The 19,646-nt window shown below is 48.2% G+C and overlaps 1 protein-coding gene across 2 annotated transcripts in view; it reads right to left on the reverse strand.

The window, feature by feature from the left end:
* Positions 1 to 19,646, reverse strand: part of IREB2 (iron responsive element binding protein 2) — a 47,465-nt gene that overhangs the window by 24,694 nt on the left and 3,125 nt on the right. For both annotated transcript variants that reach the window (XR_006704346.1, XM_045448518.1), the window contains exons 3-8: positions 7,924 to 8,089; positions 6,262 to 6,399; positions 5,113 to 5,331; positions 2,001 to 2,070; positions 1,376 to 1,559; positions 508 to 647 (exon numbers count right to left, since the gene is read on the reverse strand). Coding sequence is in view for 1 of the 2 variants with exons in the window: in XM_045448518.1 (XP_045304474.1) it covers positions 508 to 647; positions 1,376 to 1,559; positions 2,001 to 2,070; positions 5,113 to 5,331; positions 6,262 to 6,399; positions 7,924 to 8,089 (917 nt within the window). In the remaining variant the exon portion in view is untranslated. The remainder of the gene's footprint in view (positions 1 to 507; positions 648 to 1,375; positions 1,560 to 2,000; positions 2,071 to 5,112; positions 5,332 to 6,261; positions 6,400 to 7,923; positions 8,090 to 19,646) is intronic.

Raw genomic sequence — 19,646 nt, forward strand, 5'->3', positions numbered from 1 at the left:
TGCGCTCTGTCACTCTCTCTCAACCATTAAGAAATAAATAAAATTTTTAGAAGCAGCATTCAAGGAGACGCAATTATTTTCCTAAATACGATTTTCTAATCCAGAGGCAACAAGTGCTTACTGAGGCAACATGGCTGAGAGCCCAGGGCCGAGGGCCCGGCCGGCCTGGTAGGGGCCTCGCTCCACCTCCCGCTGCTCGGCCCAGTGTCCCCTCCACGAGTCACAGAGCCCAAGGGTATGTCCATTTTCTCAGAATGGAAATGGGGACAGTCCTAGGACCGACGCCACAGGCTTGTAATGAGGAACACGCGAGTCAACGTGTCACGTGAACAATGGTCCAGCACCCTAGACAAAGCGAGGGTTCCGACCGCTGCCGTGATTGTGAGGACAGCTGCGAGGCCACGGCCCGGGAGGCCAGAGCCCTGAGGATGCGGCAGCAGCTGCAACCCCGCTCTCGAGGGGCCCCTGTGCTTCACGCCCACTGAGTCACACAGGCGCCACAATTACCTTCGTGATGCCAAGAACAACATCTATGGACGTAACAAACGGGTTTGACGAGCCAGTTAGCTCACATCCCACCACCTCCGGCAACGTAAGAGAAACGGGCAGGCCAAGCATAACTGCTTCTGTCTCGATGCCTCCGACCCCTGAAGAGACAAAGACAAACGTTAGCGCGGCACCGTTCAACTGTAGTTCTCTCTGGGGCACCGAGCGCTCTGAGTGCTTGAGGAGCTGGTCTGACCACACGCGCTCTTACTGTGCATGTGGACCCAAGTCCTAAGGAATGACTCCACTCACGTGGTTGAAAAAAACTGGTGCTCACCTTCCTATTAAATTCAGTAAACAGTCTTTATTACGCTAAGTACCGCGCTAGGCTCAAGGCATAGATATGAACGGAACCCAGGACCGCCAAGCTCAAGAGGCTCCGTCCAACGACAAAGACTTCTCGACCCGGCAAGGAGGGCATGCGCCCCGCCAGAGGGACAGCCTGGGCAAAGCCACGAGGCGTCCGGTAAAAGCACAGCCCACGCTGGGCAGTAAACACTCGTGTGCAAGACACGCGTGCACGAGCGGCCGGGAGCAGTCACACAGGCCTAGAGCACAGGCCTAGGCCGCATCGCCGTCACAGACAACGTTCCACCACGGCTGCTCCACAACAGCAGTGCCGGGCTGGGCGCCGCACGCCGTGTTCATAAACCCTCCCTCACGCCACACTGTCCGCAAAGGCTAACACTCGTTTTTGTTGCTATGACAGGTGAAGAAACGGCCTCGAAGAGGCCACAGAGCCCGCCGACCTGCTACGTATGCCCTTTTGCAGTGTTCCTGAGTCCTCTCCCCCCACCCCCAAATTAAATATATTTAGTCATCTACTTACCCCACCCCAGAATCCCCAATCCATTCACCATGGTTATATGAGAGTCTGTGCCGACGACGCTGTCCGGGAAGAGGAGGTCTTTTTCTTCGAAAACCACTCTTGACAAATACTCTAAGTTAACTTGATGAGCCATCCCAGTTCCGGGAGGGATTACAGCCACATTCTTAAAAACTCTTGAACTCCACTATATTATGTTTGCATTTTAAAAAATCCAAGCGTTAGTACATCACCTTGTGCTCACAATCAAAATGCAATATTGACACAAAAAATACTTTACCGACGTTCGATATGGTCAAAGTTGACAGCATACACGTAAAAACAAATATGCAAATACTAATCCTAAACATATTCATTTTGCAGATTATTAAATCAAAATTAGGTCAAAGAAAAATGATCTAGTAAGTCCAGATAAATGGTAGTTTTCTGTGTCCTAGGAACCACAGTGAATTACAGTCACTTAGTTTTTATCTTGTTTTATACACTGGGGTTTCCAACAAGATCTTATTTGAAGGAGGAAAAGGGATCCACTGCTACAAAGCATTTAAGAACTACTAAAGGACATAAAAACCGTACTCATCACTATTTTATAAATTTAAATATAAAAATTTCCTCAAATCACGTGTACCTTGAAAAATTGAAGCCTCTCTCGATTTCTGCCAAATTCTACTTCTTGGTTTTTTAACACTGTTTCGGGTCTAAAAGGAAGAAAAGCCAGCATTACACGTATGTATCACACAGAAGACTTACCTTGTTTCTAAGAATTCATTCTCACGAGCACACACACATCTTAAAAACTCCTGGAACGACAATTTACCAGAGAGACTTCTCAGAATCAGCTGCTTTCTCGCAACACAGAAGTTCTGTTTTAAACACCGCACCAGAAAGCTATTCCATCCCAGTGTCCCGAACCGTACTGACTCACTGCGTGAGCTGGCTCAACGTATCAAAAAGAACAGAGCAACCTTTGCCGGATTCCCCTCAGCAGGAAGAGGGAGGGCAGTGGTGTGGCCTGCACCCAGCACGTGCACTTCCCTTCCCCCCCGCTGGGCCCCGGTGCCAGCACGGCCGGGCGGCGTGGACTAGTGTGGCACAGCAGTGACCACGGTGCGATGCCACCGTGCCTAAGAAACTTTCAGCAAAAACCCTGTATTCAACTCACCCAAATTGGAAAGTTCTATCTTATGTAGAAGTATATGGACTATAAACATATCTTACATAAATTATTTAAACTAAGAGATAAAAAACAATCCACCTCCAAACAGTAAACACTGTGCCACTTTTAGAAAGCTATTTTTATCTAACGGACATTTAAAAAATGATCTCTAGGGGCACCTGGGCGGCTCAGTCAGTTGAGCGTCCGACTTCGGCTCAGGTCATGATCTCACGGTTCGTGGGCTTGAGCCCCGCGTCAGGCTCTGTGCTGACAGCTCCGAGCCTGGGGCCTGCTTCTGCTTCTGTGTCTCCCTCTCTCTCTGCCCCTAACCTACTCACATTCTGTCTCTGTCTCTCTCAGAAATAAACATTAAAAAAAAAAAATTTTTTTTTAAATGATTTCTAGCAGCGTTAAGGTACTTCGCCTGCCAGCTGGCGATTGTTAACTAGAGTATCAATACGACTTAAATTATACACGTTCTCCAGGGTCCAGAAAATTACAGTTGTTTGTCAACTTAAAAAACAAACAAACAAAAAGAAACAGGGCTCCTGAGTGGCTCAGTCAGTTGGGTGTCCAACTGCGGCTCAGGTCACGATCTCATGGTTCATGGGTTCAAACCCCACGTCAGGCTCTGTGCTGGCAGCTCAGAGCCTGGAGCCTGCTTCCGATTCTGGGTCTCCCTCTCTCTCTACCCCTCCCCTGCTCACAATCTGTCTCTCTCAAAAATAAACAAACTTTAAACAAATTTTTTAATAAAAAAATGAGTAAACATTAAACCCAAAAGAACAGATGGGCGCCTGGTGGCTCAGTCTGTTCAGCGTTCGACTCTCGATCCCGGCTCAGGTCACGGCCTTGCAGTTCATGAGATCGAGCTCTGCGCCGGGCTCTGTGCCGACGCTGCGGAGCCTGCTCAGGATTCTCTCCCTCTCTGACTCCCCTCTGCCCACGCTCTCTCAAAATAAACATTTTAGATTAATAAAGTAAGTAAAATAAAACAAAGGTCATGTTGCCGCATGGTCACTCGAAGCCACAGTGCATGTCTATGTGCTGCTTCTCAGGGCTCAGGGAGCACAGCTCAGTTCCCACAGCGAGCAAGGCTCCAGAGCACCCCCCTCGTCAGCGCAGAGCCGGACTTCGAGTCAGGCGGCAGTCTCAAGGGCCAAGTGTACACTCTCAGCTCTCCGGCTGGGCCTGTGAGAAACACCTCACAGAAGAGCCACTATGTTCATACGGCCAGGGACCAGAGTCAACCCATCCGAATGCTGTACAACCTGGACTCAAAACTGAGGGGAAATGTTACAACAGGTTGGATTTTTAATTAAAAACAGACCATCGCGGCACTTTGCACCGTGCCACTTACAAAAAGGCAGTCCAAAAAAAATCAATGGTGTTTGCATCAGGAAGTCTTCCTTTTCAGGAAACCGATTTCTGTGTAAGAAGAGATGTTAATCTCAAAAGTCAACCTGTATCTCACCATCAGGACAACCAGGTAGCGGGAACAAGGACTGACTACATAAAACTGTCATAACCTGATGGCAAAGGACCCACAGATCATCCTGAATTCTTAGCAAGGAAGAGGTCACTATTGACTGGAGGCCTCATTAAATATCGAGTGCCAACTTGTACGACTACCAAGAATTTGAAAGATCCAATTTAACGTATTAGTGGTGCTTACGATAAAGCACGTGTGGATATTATTCTTAGCTTTTCTAAATCTTCAATGTGTTAAAATTTTTAAAATTTGAAAAAGTACGTCATTTTTTTTATCTAAGCTAAAAAAAAAAAAAATTTTTTTTTTCAAGTAGGCTTCAAGCCCAGCGCGGAGCCCAACGCAGAGCTTGAACTCACAACCCTGAGATCAAGACCTGAGTTGAGATCGAGAGTCAGACACTTAACCAACTGAGCTACCCAGGTGCCCCATAAATTAAAAAAATTTTGACAGTCTCTTGACAATGGGGTAAAACAACTCTTAAAAGTAAGAGTTAAACTTTGAAAATTTCATAGCATATAAAAACTGAGGTATAGTTTTTTTAAAAAATTACCTATTAGGAAATTTTATCAACTCCTAAGAAGAGAATTCTTTCCTGGGCAGGTCCACTACTTCCCATGGCACCATACAGGCAATTATTTACCTCAGAAGGCTCATTAAGTTTGTAATCTACAACAATCATAATATTCTTAACACCGAGCTCTTTATGTGATTGGAAAAAGCAAGAAGTCTGAAACTATAAATAGGGAATTCAGAAAAGAAACAGGAACGTATAGTGAGCACACGAATGGTACAAATTCACTAAAATAAGAAATTCAAAGTTTAAGATGAGATCCCATTTTTCTGCCTACATACTCACAAAAATTAAACATATTTACAGAAAAACCTTCAGAAAGGTTCTGTTCTTCCTAAGGAGAAGTAGGTACTGGTCTTTAGAGACTACCATTTTCATTCACTTTGCTTCTCTCAGCACAACAGGAAACACACGTATGGAAGTGAGGCTACATAACAGGGACAGAAGGGAAGGAGACTGGTGAGATTTCCTTAGCTAAAACATAACCTGGCTCGGATCAGTATGTTTAGAAAATCCCATACTCAGGCACTGGTTGCAAATGAAAAGGACATAGGATGGGTGTGTTCTCAATCTGCGAAGAAAATTTTCCTGAGCTCCGGCCTGGTTCTCCAGAATCACAGGATCCTCGGCAGGCGGTCTGGCCTCTGCAGGGAGCCTTCTTAGGCTGCGCTTTGAGTGGAGAGAGCTTTCCTGCTTTCTGCGGCTCACCACCTCCAGGATTTGGAGCATTCTGTATTGCACTAGCATTCCAAAAGAGGAAACAGAATAGAACCATCGGAAAGTGACACAAATGTAGCTTTTCAAAACGCACACAGTTTGGCAATGGTATGTGGAATTAACTCAATGTCGTTCAATGTTAATACAGCATTTGATTCAGGTTTCAAAAGCAAATCTCAGATTGCAAAAATATAATAATAGTAAAATAAAACAAAAACAAAAAACTCAAATAGGTCATTTAAGTTTACGGAGATGACAGCACAACTCTGCATGCCCAATAAAATCATTTCACACACTTCCGTAATAATCGAGCTTCTAGCAAACACCTAACTAGGTCCTTTTCCCATCTACCAACTCAAGAGCGGCACAGAGCCACAGTGCTAATCTCAAGGGTGAGAGCACTCAGGGGCTGGGACAACCCCGTCTCGCTACCAGGCTCCAGGGGGTGAGAAAGCAAAAGCCAGCACATCGCAACACAATCAGGTCTTCTCTAGTTTGACCTTGGTCACAGGGACCTTTCACGCAGAACATATGTATTTCAGGGGAAGGAAAACAGAGCTTTGGCAAGCTCTGTGATTTTAATCACCAATTACCTAAAGACATTCATGGTTCACATCTTTAGATTCTCTCTCGAAGGCCAAGTAGGTTAAAAAACAAAAGAAAATGAAGATGAATTCAGATGGGCACTCCACAAAGCAGGTTCTAGGCTCAAACGTTTCTATCAAAAATGGCAGAATTCTACAAACATGAGTTCATTTGAAATTCGGACTGAGTTAAAAAAATTCACCAGTACGTACACTTCACCAGCTTTTCCTTTCATACATGAGTGGATACTACCTCGCGCCCCGTACTCAGGCTTAACTGTCTCTACTCCCCTTCTTCTCACCGCACAGCCCCACCGGGCTGGCTGTCGATGAACTCGCACGGCCGTCTGCACAAGTATCTGCTCTTACCATTTGCTGAAGTCAATCTGTAAAGAATGGTCAACTGTGAGATCTGTCGGACGGGCAGGGTGGACTTTCTTAGGGTCGCCTCCAAGAACTTTCACTGCCTCCCTCATAGCAGCAAAGTCCACCATTGCTGGTATTCCACTACGAAGTAGAGAAATGAAAATTATGGCTCACGCTCTTCTTTCGTATGCTCAAATTATACACATCTATTCACTCTTACATTTGAAAGTATCCCTTTCTGGTTTGCATTCGCGTTAGATCATGTACTTGTTGCCCAAAGTTACACGTATCCTGTTTAATGAGAATTAAACATTACCCGAGAACTTGAGTGCTTGGGGGCAGACGCACCAAAAATAACGAGACATGATTTTTAGAGGCATACGGCAATTTCAAGAACTGTCTACGGAATTCTCTCCCTGTCTTAAATTCTGACACCCCGCTCCCTCCCTTTGCCCTGGCCCCATGCCCTTCCTCTCAGTGCCTGTCTACTACTCCAAAGCTCTCCACGAGGCATACGTATCTCCGGCCGACCACACAAGCACTCACCACATGCCTTCAGTGTGCCAGACACCAATGCCACAGGCTGGTCAGAGACAGCGCCTCCTCTCAGGAGTCCGCACAACAGTAACACAAGGACTAAGACGGCAGCAAACAGAGGGTACAAAGCAGTGGCACACGAACCAGACTTGGGTGGGGGTGAAGGAGATGTTCTTAATTATCTAGCTAACTTCTATACCTCCCTTGAAACTCAGTTGAAGGTTAACTCTTCCAATTACTAATCCCTGGACACCCAGATCAGGCAAAGTCTTTCAAGCCGGGGTCAAACGTTTTCGCTTGAATTCTAAGTGTGACGGAAACCCACTAGTATATGGGGGCATGACGCGACCCTAGCTAACATTTTTAATTAAATCACAATATGCCGTGCAAAGACAACTACCGACTCGGAAGTGTGCAAGCAGGGACACGGGCCAGAGACTGTAACAGCTGTAGTCCAGGTAAGAGAGAACGGGGCCAGGACCAGGATGGTGGTGGAAATGGTAAGAGGACACGTCTGAAAGGTAGAGTCCGTGGAACTTGTGGACAGCGTGGATTACACACAGTGGGAAGAGAGGGGTCAAGGTCAACCCCTGGATCTCTGCCCTACATGCATGGAGGCTATAGGGCATTTCCTGTGACAGAAGAGACCTGGAAAGGGACAGGTGTGGCTGCTGGGCAATCAATCTCTGGATGTGCTAAGTCTGACAAGCCACTCACTAGCTAAAGACAAGCAGGCAGTTCAGCAAAAAGAGTTTTTCGACAGAGTGTGTAAGAAACAAGTGCCTACTTTTTAATGAATTTATTTAGTTTAGAAAAGACAATTCTTTAAATTTATAGACTGATCTTCAGAATTAAAAACTGCAGAGCCAGCCATCACGGAGTTTGAATTTTAAGAAGGAAATGTTCAGAAGGCCTGGATGGCTCAGTCGGTTGAGCGTCCAACTCTTGATTTCAGCTCACGTCCTGATCTCATGGTTCATGGGCTCGAGCCCCACATCAGGCTCTGCACTGTCAGCTCAGAATCTGCTTGGGATTCTCTGTCTCTCTCCCCCCTCCAACCCCCCTCCCAGCGCATGCTCTCTCCCTTTATTTTTTAAATAAATAAAAAGGAAATGCTCTACCACTCACGTAAAATCTTGAAGAAGAACACGGGCTGGGAAAAAGGGCACTTCAACATTGCGCTGTTTGGTTTTCCAGTCTAAGATGTTCATGACATCCTGTTCTTTCATCAGAAAGCCGTCACAGTTCCGCACAGCAGCTTCCAACAGGACCCGTATTGAGTAAGGCAGGACATCTGATTCAGGAGAGAAGATCACTATTAACAAGGGAACAGTCTTACCTACGTACTGTAAAAATCACAACAGCAAAAAGTTAAAGACAGGGACGCGCCGTTTTCTCAATTAAAAAAACTGAGTAAACACGGAGGAAAACACCGTTCACGTTAATACCAGGCTTTCTATAAATTCAACTTTCCTACATGTAAGCCAAGGTTCTGAAGAAACTCTTCGTACAAGAGTTGCACTGATTTGGGTACACGAGCCAGACAAGTATCTAATATTCAGGGAAGACCAAGAAAAACTGAAAAGCACAGAAAATCAGAATTAAATACAATAATTAAAACATCCCTAAACTGTGTAAAAGTCTTTAACAAATTTTTAAAAATTCCCATTGAGGGGCACCAGGGTGGCTCAGTTGGTTAAGTATCTGACTCTTTTTTTTTTTTTTTTAACGTTTATTTATTTTTGAGACAGAGAGAGACAGAGCATGAACGGGGGAGGGGCAGAGAGAGAGGGAGACACAGAATCGGAAACAGGCTCCAGGCTCTGAGCCATCAGCCCAGAGCCCGATGCGGGGCTCAAACTCACGGACCGCGAGATCGTGACCTGAGCTGAAGTCGGACGCTTAACTGACTGAGCCACCCAGGCGCCCCTCTGACTCTTATCTTGACTCAGGTTGTGATCTCACAGTTCTTGAGCCCCAGGGCAGGCTCTGTGCTGACACTGTGGAACCTGCTTGAGATCCTCTCTCTCGCTCTCAAAATAAATAAACATTTAAAAAAATAATGTAGAAAGTACTTTTGTTACTATGGTTAGAAACCAAAATTTTCCAGAGTAATGATACAGAAGTATAAAATCAGAGTAGCTAAGTTAAAAAAAAAAAAACAAAAACCTTACATTTCAATTGGAATCACAGATATAAACTCATCTTTCTCTCTTTCTAGAAAAATATGTATTTCCTAGCTCTGCTCAGTGCAAATGCCCCCAACAACGATGATCCGATAGTAACGCACCCCCAACCATTCAGCCTGCTGTATACTAAATGCTATTTTCCCGACTGGAAGAAGACACCCGAGTTCCTTGGAGAAACGGTCAGTCCCGCGTTTGGGAAAGGGCACGGACAACGCGGGCCCAGGACGTCCTGTGTCAGAACCAAAGGAAGCAAAGGAAACTGATGAGTCAGTTTGATAATCAAAATGAACAATGACAGAAACTGCATCAAATACAACAACAGCCCTTAGTTCATAATGACTCTTCAGCTGTGCAAGCTGCTAGAGAAGTCATTACCCTGAAAACTCACAAAAGGGAGAAAATCACTCATTAAGCTCGTCCTTCCTGATTTCAAGTAACCAAATAGTTCATGAAGACCAAGTCCCTCCATGCAGAAGTAAAGCTAATAAAAACAGAAAGGGAGGGGCGCCTGGGTGGCGCAGTCGGTTAAGCGGTCACGATCTCGCGGTCCGTGAGTTCGAGCCCCGCGTCGGGCTCTGGGCTGATGGCTCAGAGCCTGGAGCCTGTTTCTGATTCTGTGTCTCCCTCTCTCCCTGCCCCTCCCCCGTTCATGCTCTGTCTCTCTCTGTCCCAAAAAAAATAAATAAACGTTGAAAAAAAAAAATTAAAAAAAAAAAAAACAGAAGGGGAGTGACAGAATTCGACAACGCCTAACGAGCAATCTGGACAAGGCTCCGGTGCTCGGGGATACATGAGCGGAACTCACAAGGGACCAAGCAAGTGGATGTCAACTATGACTGCTTAGCATCACTGAAAGCAGGACGTTAGAGAGAGACATCACCTGCCTCCTGATGAGAAAACACAAGCCCCAAGTGACAAGGGTTCTCGCAAAAATGCATACGTACACAAGCCTGATCCAATCAGCCAGCCAGCCCTCACTTCCAGTCAACGGGAGACACAGCGGTGGCGCCAAAGTGAAGTGAAACCATGAAGAAGCCATCAGCCAAATCCAGAACGCAGTACCTTCTACAGAGGAACAAACATGGTTTCTTCCACATAAAGACGGCGTGGAAAAAGGAAAGAGGAAAATTATAGACCAAAGGAGATTTAAGAGATGTAATAACCAAATGCTGTATGTGGCTCCGATTTGGACACCGTGTGAACAAATCAACTGTAGAAGTTTATTTTTGAGATAATCAGGAAAACCTGAATACGGATCAGGTTTTACGTCATATTAAGAAATTTGTTAATTCTGTTAGGTATAATGAAGGCGCTGAGTGTTATTTAAAAAAAGAAATTAATGTTTATTTTTGAGAGACAGAGACTGAGTGCGAGTGGGGGAGGGGCAGAGAGAGAGGGAGACACAGAATCGGAAGCAGGCTCCAGGCTCTGAGCCTGACGTGGGGCTCGAACTCATGAATCATGAGATCATGACCCGAGCTGACGTCAGACGTTTAACCAACTGAGTCACCCAGGAACCCTACTGAGAGTATTACCTTTTAAGGTCCTTTTCAAAGGTCAGAGATATAGGTTACACAATGGTGAAATATTTTAAACAAAAGATCGGCAAAACGTCAATAGGGAGCGGACAAATACATACTGGGTTACTGTCTTCTCCCTACTTTTACGATTGAAATTTTAACTCCACAAGTTAGAGATAATGAAGTTGTAAGGGAAGAGACAAGGGCCACACAGCCAGAAACACAAGACTGAGAGCCTGTATCCGCTCTTACTATAGGTCTGACCTGAGGACAGGGACTCGAGCGGATTCGTGTTCTGCCTGACAACAGAACACCAGACACCTAACAGAGATGTGGGCATCAGGCTCACGTGCAGCCCTCAACCCTACAACAAAGAGTAGTTCTGGAGAAATGTTAGTTCTCATCCTACCTCAGTCAGAAACAGAACAAAGTCCCCCAAATCAAGAGGAACTGCAGGGGAGAAAATTTTCTATTAGAACATTTGGAAATCATGAGAAGGGAAACATCACAAAAGCAAATACACAAGATCAGTCTTGGATACGGCTAATTATTCTGGAAAAACAGTATCAGGAATATTTTTTGTTTGAAGATCTTCATAGAAAGCATTTAATCACATTTGTAACAACATATGACAAACTCCAGCCAAGTACCTCCATCTCCTTTGAAACCCACTGAGATAATAACAAAGAGATAAAATTATGAACAGGAACAAAGAGAGAAGCAGAACGAACAAATTTACGAAGACAGCGCAGGGACGACGGACAGACCCAGAGGAGGGGCAAGGTGAGCACTGGGCCGCAGGCAGCCCGGGCCTTCCCGGGGGCAGCGTGAGAGGCTCAGAGGCAACGGGACAGAGCTTTCCGAGCTCCCAGTGAGGATGGCCTCCGACCTAGAGCTCTCTGCGCAGGCCAGCCCTCAATCAAGTGTGCAGGTGGCAGACGCCGTCCTCCCCAGGGGAACACAAAAGCACACAGTCCGGGACATGGGTCTGTAGCACAGGCAGGAATGGGGACCCTTCCGGGCCAGGCTGTGGCCGTGCAAGTCACCTGACTTGCGGTCAGTGTCCCGTGGGGCAAAGAGCAAGGCCGGGGGGGACGCTGCCAAGAGGAGGGGAAAACTGGGGAGCCTGGGCGGTTCCGTCGGTGAAGTGTCCGACTTCAGCTCAGACCATGATCTCGCAGTTTGTGGGCTTGAGCCCCACATCAGGCTCTGTGCCTGTTTCAGATTCTGTGTCTCTCTGTCTCTCTGTCCCTACCCTGCTCATGCTTTCTCTCTCTCCCAAAAAAAAAAAAAATAATAATAATAATAATAAAAAAATTTAAAAACAAGAGAGAGAGAAGGGGAAAAATTAACTGCCAGACCACCTAAGGGTAGGGTAGAGGGTAGAGTTCTTCTGGAAGTTGTGGAGAGGAATTATTGACAAAGACTCAGAAAACTCAGCGAACCAAAAAAGACCATCATTACTTCCAGGAAAAAATACAAAGTCGCAAGAGACGAGACGCAGTCACCACCTGCTACGTGGCCTGGCCGGAACATTTACAGCCGTGATAACCTAAGTGTGGACTACAGACTTGGCCAAAAATTGTAACCGTAATAACTAAGAAGTACATGGGATATATGGAAAAGAAAAGTGCCAACAGAAAGTCAGTGAAGTCTAAAATCGGAAAATCAAAAAACAGGGGCAGCTGGTGGCTCAGTTGGTAGAGTGACTCTTGATCGCACGCCTGTGAGTTTGAGCCCCACGTCGGGTGTAGAAATTACTTAAAAAAAAAAAAAAACTTTAGAAAAAAAAAGAAAAAACAGCTCTATAAGCTAGGTGATTTAGTAACGCGGAGGAGATCATCGTAAGAAATAACCATGGGAACGAAAGATCTCTGCAGCGCAGAAATGGAGGGCGGCGCAAGGGGCTACTGTTTAGTCATCATCTTAGTGACCTCCAGGTTTTTAATCCATCGTTCATCATTTGAACGTTAACATTAAATTTAAAAGCAGCTGTCAAATAAGAGTGCTTTAAAAACAAAAGGAGTCACAAACACCAACTGGACAATTGTCACTAACAAGCACTAACTCGCAAATCTGCCTGAATCCGTAGTAAGTACCAGCGCCGGGCCGACTGTGAGAAAGACAGACGCATCCGACCCGTCCCTCCGACAGAAACAAGTGCTCGTTTCTCTCCGGCCTCACTTCCAGCTGGTCCCCAAGACAGTACTAGGATCCCCCCCGCCCACCGGCATCCACTGTCGCGCCACCTTCCACACCGGAGACCGGCTGTTGTGGGAGCGGCAGAGCGCGGCGGAGGCGACAGCACGGACTTCAAAGGCCACCTACGAAAGTTCTCCAGCCTCGGCCTTGCTCTCCCGGACTCACTCCGGGGGAAGCCAAAGCCCGTTCCGAGGGCAATCCCGCGGCAGCGAGGAGAGGCCCGCGAGGGATAAAACCGGGGCCGGGGCCGGGGCCAGCGTGCGAGTGGGGCTGCACTGCCCCGGGGGGCAAACCCCCCGGCCCCAACCTCCTGAGAGGCCCCGGCCACAACCATTCAGGCGAGCCTCCCTCAGGTCCTGACCCACAGGAGCCAGGAGAGGCTAACGCGTGTTTACACACGTCGTCCTTCAGGCACGACGCTTTCAGGCTGTTAGGCAGTAAAAAGTCCTACAACTCTCTTCCTCAACTACTCCAACAATGACACATGCGCTTATTTATTCCGGACCCACTAAGGAGAGGTTGAGGCGCTCTGCCTACGTCATCTCGTTCAATCCTCAGAGCGAGCCTCTAGGCAGACGGCCCAGAGCCAGAGCCACAGCCACAGCCACGGCGGGTAGCCTGGCTGGTGTGGAAACCCGGGTGCAGACGCTCGAGCTAACCCCACACCCCCCACCCTGAAGCAGGTGCAAAGTTCAGGAAGGCCCCCAGGGTCTCCTTCCCATTCTCCCTACCCCCTCCACGCGCACACTCCTGCCCCGACCAAACCATCTTTAATTCAAGTCTGCGTTGGGGCGCCTGGGTGGCGCAGTCGGTTAAGCGTCCGACTTCAGCCAGGTCACGATCTCGCGCTCCGGGAGTTCGAGCCCCGCGTCGGGCTCTGGGCTGATGGCTCGGAGCCTGGAGCCTGTTTCCGCTTCTGTGTCTCCCTCTCTCTCTGCCCCTCCCCCGTTCATGCTCTGTCTCTCTCTGTCCCAAAAATAAATAAACGTTGAAAAAAAAAAAAAAATTTAAAGTCCGCGCACCTCAGGGCCTTTCTGATCCCCACCCACCAGGGCGGTTCTCCAGCACCGTGGAACTTCACCTTCTCTGTCCCCCGCGCCGCCCACCCACGGACCCCCTCACCTTCGCACTTCAGGCCCTACTCGCTTCCCAGACCCCCACTCGCTCGCCCCTTCGTTCTTTCATCCTAGCGGCCGCCAAAACACCGTGTCCTTCGGGCAGCGAACCCCACACCACTTTCCTAAGAACTCTTCTTTCTGTTTCAAAAATAACATCGCCGTTGGGGCGCCTGGGTGGTTCGTCCAGTCGGTTGAGCGTCCTACGCTTGATCTCGCCTCAGGTCACGATCTCAGAGTTTGTGAGTTCGAGCCCCTTATTGGGCTCTGCGCTGACAGCGCAGGCTGTTTGGGATTCTCGCTTTCTCCCTGTCGGCCCCTCCCCTGCTCACACTCTCTCAAAATAAACTTAAAAACAATAACGTTACTGAGGCATATTTTGCCCTTCGTGAAAATCACCCTCTCCAAGCACACAATTCAATCCTAGATTTACTGAGTTGTACAATCAGCACCTGTTCTAGAACATTTCATCACTCCATCGGCCCCTCCCACCCACTGGCAGTCCCCGTCCTCTCCTCTCCCACCTCAGGAAACCACACAGCCACTTCTGTCTCTAGCTCTGTTGTCTCTGGCTCGTCTCATACTGACAGAATCATACAATCAGGTCTCCTAGGGTGTCCGGCTTCCTTCACTGAGCGTGCTCCCGAGCGCGTCCACGCGGTAGCACGTGTCTGGAGACAATTTCTTTTAACTGCTGAAGAGTATTCAAGGTGTACACGCCAAATTTTGTCCATCCGTTGACGCACTGAAGGACAGTTACGTTGTTTGCAATTTTTAGCCATCGTGAATAACGCCACTCGGATCATTTGCAGATCTTTGTGTGGACAACTGTTTTTATTTCTCTTGAGAAGATTCCTAAGAATAGAATTGCTCGGTCATATGGTAAATGTATGTCTAACATTGTAAGAAACTGCCAAGCGGTTTTCCAAAGGGGCTGCACCACTGTACGTTCCAGCAACGTACGAAGGTCCTTAATCTATTTTTTACGGAATACCCATTCCAGGGGGTGTGAAACAGCTCGATGGGGTTTTAATGGCGGTGACACGTGAAGGAGGGAGAGAAAAAGAAACCCACAGTAACGGGAGAAACTGGAAGCAGCGTGAATACGTGCTGCAGCCTCGGCTGGGTCCTCCCTGTTCGCCCAGAGGTTCTGCCGGGTCTCTCATGCCTGTCTCCCCGATCTCCCCAATCGTCCGCACGTCGTCCACTCTCCTCGTCCAAGACCCAGCCCCACGCCCCACCGCAACCCGTCCCGCTACACCCACGCGCACGGCCACCTCGGGGTTATTCCTGCCCCAAGAAGACGGCTGCGCAGCTCCCACTAAGCGCCAACCTCTCTGGAGGAGCTCTGCCTCCCGTCCCTGTGGGCACACCTCAGCACCCTGAGTCATCCGTCACCGTCTCCTTCGCCTGCAATCTGGCCCTTTCTTTCGGGTTCTTCCAATGAACAGCCTCTAGCTCCAGGTCACAGACACACGGCCTCCAAGTACTTCCTTCTTCAAACTCTCAGTGAAGCTTTCTGAGAGTCACTTAGATTCCCAACGTCCACTTCTCTAGACTTCCACACACTGTTCAGCCCACGCCAATCCGATTCCTATCCTCAAACGCCGACAAAACAGCCCCTCTCAGCAACACTCAACAGGGCTACTCATCCCTCCCTCCGGAAACTCTCCCCGACTAGTTCAACACCGTTCCGCTCGTCTCCGTGTCTCCCGCCCCACATTTCAGCATGACTCCCGAGCACACGCAGTAATAGTTCCAGACTATTCTTTAAACAACGGTGAAACCGTGAATAGCCCTGGAAGACAGACAGCGCCTCCTTCTGGAGCAAAGGGCAGGCACGCCTACTCTCCATTACAACAGACCTGGGTTCCCTAAGTCCGAGCTCCCTTTTTGTAACACAACCATTCCGTGTGCGCGCATCACCTGGCCCTCTTCAGAGTCACCCGTAAGAACGGGGCCTGCATGCTGGTACGATGGATCCCGCTTTGCTGTGGGTAATGAGCCACCCGTTGTCTCTGAGAGTCTCGTGTCTTCCGTCAGCATCTATGAAAGTACGTCAGGCTAACTTGTTAACTTGAAAGGAGGGGAAATTTTAGATCCTTTCCAGTCCTTAACACCTTCTGGCAGGACTGTCTGTGTTTCCTGGCCAGACTCTACTCCTCTGCCTGATATATATATATGTATAACACACACATATATGATATTTACGTACGTATGTATGTAAAGCAAGCTCTGGGCACCAACATGGAGCTCAAACTCACAACCCTGAGAACAAGGGGCGCCTGGGGGGCTCAGTCGGGTAGGCGCCCAACTCGTGATCTCGGCTCAGGTCGTGATCTCATGATTCACGGGATCGAGACCCGCGTCAGGCTCTGCGCCGACAGAGGGATTCTCTCTCTCTCTGAATAAGCAAATAAACTTTGAAAGAGTCACACGCTCTATTCGCTGAGCCAGCCAGGCCCCAGTACTTCAGACTGCAGTCCAGACTGAGAAAGAGGGCTAAGGGGGCGGAGAACCCACTGGAGTGGCTGGGGGGTGGAGCTAAAAACCCTGGGCAAGGCCAGAGGCCTGGACCAGTTCCGCGAAGTCTTGTAACCCCCTCAGATCTGGCAACAGGATTAACTCCTATCTGTGTCTGATTAGAGTCAAGGTATCGTTTCCGTCTCTAACTAGCACTAGGCTGGACAGATTTCCAATAAAGAACTGTGACCTTTAAAACACACGCACACACTACTGCCGTGAATGAAATTTAAGAAGGCAGAGAGAAGATTCCTGCTTCTTCAAGACTATTTTCGCCCACTAACTGACAAGGTGGAGAAAATAAGAAAAGCAGCACCTATTACGGAGGAAAGCGCACACACGTGCACTGTCCTCAGGCACCCCTGGCAGGCACACAACCCGGCACCAGCTCCTAACCCGACAGACACGCTCTGTGACACTGTGCAAACCGCCACCCGTGGTGCGGACGGCCCTGTGTCCCAGGACCTCCCTGGCTGCCGCACACAAGCGAGAGCCAGGGCCGGACAGGTCAGTGACCTACAGCCTGAGGAGAAAAAAATACCCTAGGACAACGATGTCCCTGTCCCAGGGATTTGCAATCAGGACACAGAGTGACCAGAAAGGTGTTAAGAGCTAACCTAGAGACTGAGGCTGCCATTTGGGGCCACATCTAAAGTTAGCGGGCAAAGGACGCTGGGTTGCAATGAAGCAGAGGGGGCAGAAGATTGGAGGGGGCAGAAATCTGAAGCCCCGAGAGGAAAAATAAAGAACTTCCTCAATTCTGGCCCATGTGCATTTTCTTCAGATACAGCCACCTTTCACCGGCCAGGGAGCTCTGCACTATTACGATAAATCTTTCTTCACTTGAGGTAGCAGGGGTCTGTTCTGTGCCACCCAAAAGGCCAAATCTAGAACACAAAACGTCAACAAAAATTAAAATCAACAGGCCCTTGGACAAAACGTGGAGGGGGAGTGAATATGCAGCTGTACCTGAACAATAGTCAGGTACAAAAGTCATAACAAAAGGCATGTTAGGTAAAAGTAACCCTCAGAAAGTTCTGCACCGTGTGTAAACTTTACAAGCAAACTATTTTGCTGCTAACCCAACTCACAGCCCTTTCCAGAGTCCAGTGCAGAGACAAGATCAGAAAACACGGCCTTGTGTCCCTTCTAGCAAGAGAACTACTCCAGCAACAGACCCGTGACAAGCCAGCCAAGCTAGGTTAAAACTATAGGCGGACAAAGTCGGCCACAGGTAGCGTCTTCACTGGCTGGTAAAACATCATAATGTAACGACCAGCAGCGGCTACACTGGGCATCACATGAAATGAGTAAGTGGGCTACAGAGACAGACGACTAGAGGGTAGACATTCAAAAAGAAACACAGATAAAAAGACTGGCAGCCTTCAAGTGACAAGAACAGCCTCTGGCTTTAGAAATGCTGGTTCCCATGAGGACTGACGGCTTTCTTCCTTCGTCTTTGGATGTGTGGAAACCACATCTTTCCTTGAGTTTTTGTTCCTTAAATCAAGGGTAAAGCCTGGAACGCGCAGTACACAGTGAAAAAGAAAAACGCTGATGAAGGTGGAGGGAATGGCACGCTTTCAAACCAATGAAGCTAATGACAAGCTTGCATCAAAATTTAAATATCACACACACACACACACACACACACACACACACACACACACAGCAGCTTCATTTATAAATAGGGAAGAGCTGGTGAGAAGCTCACCAAACTATTAGGCATTCACACAGGCAGTACGGTGCAGCCGCCGGAGGCTGCTGAAGAGTATAGGTATCCTTGCTACCTGAACTCACGCTCCCAGACTCAGAAACCAGAGGATCAGATAGCAAGGGATACTCGTATTCCAAGGCATGGAAAGATGCTCATGATACAGCAAGTAAACAAACAAAAAAAGGTTACGAAACCACACACACCGTATTTCTCTTAAAAGTAGCACATTTATATGTATCTGTACCCACAGGTTAAAATGACAGTTTCTGCACTGCCTGAAGTGTTGTCTTCTTGCGTTTCTCACACCCAATCTGATTTCTTATAAACAATAAAAACTCTCCTAAAAAATAGGCTTTTTCAGAGGCTAGGTTAGGATGTAGAAAAGCAAGCCTCGGCTCTACTACAGGACAGTAGTGAAGCAGTCAGGAAGGGAAAGAGGGTGAATGAGCTGGCCTGAAATAAAGAAGGGGCCCGGGGCTCTACTCCAGCCGAACACCCCGTGCTCAGCGACAGCCGCTCTGAAACGCTCACCACCGCCAGGCCAGTCTTTGCACTGTCCTCCCCCTTCCTCAACACTTCCCCTTCCGTTTGTTCTACTAACTGCTGACCGTTCTCACTCCCTATGTGCTGACTGTCCTGCATGACCCGTCTGTTCAGTATTAATTCAAGTCCTAGTTCCTTCAGAAAGCAGTCTGACTGTCCCAGGGAACAGTGATTTCTCCCCTCCTTGGAAACATCCAGAGATCTATGTAAGAGTTACTCAAAATCTCGAAGGCTGTAGTCTGTGCATCGGAGCGCCTGACAGGCAGCTCCCGATCACTAAAAAGGCGATTTGCCAAGGAACTTATAGAAGATTGAAGTGAAATCAATGTGCAGGATGTGTCCACTTCCATAAAGACACCATGAGTATAAACCTGGGAAGCAAAAAGATCGAACGGCAATAAAACAAAAAAAACCCCACAGAAGTGAAGTCATTTATGTTGTGCTCTATGGAAAGACAGACGGAGTAAGGAAGAATCCAGGCTGGCTCACTCCCCGACCACTTCAACCCTTTCTCCCTTGCCACATCTACTGTAAAAGCTGGAAAGCCACCTACTCTGACCTTCAGCCTCCCCGAAGTGGACAGGGGCCGCCGACCTGGCCAAGGAGACACAGGCAAAAGCAGAGGGCTTTTCTCCCTCTGCTGCCCTTCAAGCTGCCGAGGACACGGACAATGTCTGGAGGCGCAGCGGCTCTTTGTGACCAAAACAACGAAGGCAAAACAGAAAAAAAAAGAAGCCGAGATCCTTGCTGGCACTGGTGCTAGAAGGTCCCCGTCCGCCCAAATCTAGAGTTCCTGTTACACGGGAGAAACCACCTGTTTGCTGAAGTCACTGTACAGCAGGTTCTCAGCTCGACGCAGGCATTCCTGACACAGCATGCAGGGAGCTCAGGAGAGGGGCTCAAAAGAGTTAAGTCATTACAGCTGTCATTCTCCACCTGGCAGGCATCAGAATGAGGGACAGGAGCAGAGAAGACCGTGGTCCCAAACCCCAGTGACTACAAAGCGGGGTCCCCTAAGCACATCTCTGGAAGGCCATCCAAC

This window comes from Leopardus geoffroyi, chromosome B3, assembly GCF_018350155.1.
Source record: "Leopardus geoffroyi isolate Oge1 chromosome B3, O.geoffroyi_Oge1_pat1.0, whole genome shotgun sequence".
NCBI classification, from domain to species: Eukaryota; Metazoa; Chordata; class Mammalia; order Carnivora; family Felidae; genus Leopardus; species Leopardus geoffroyi.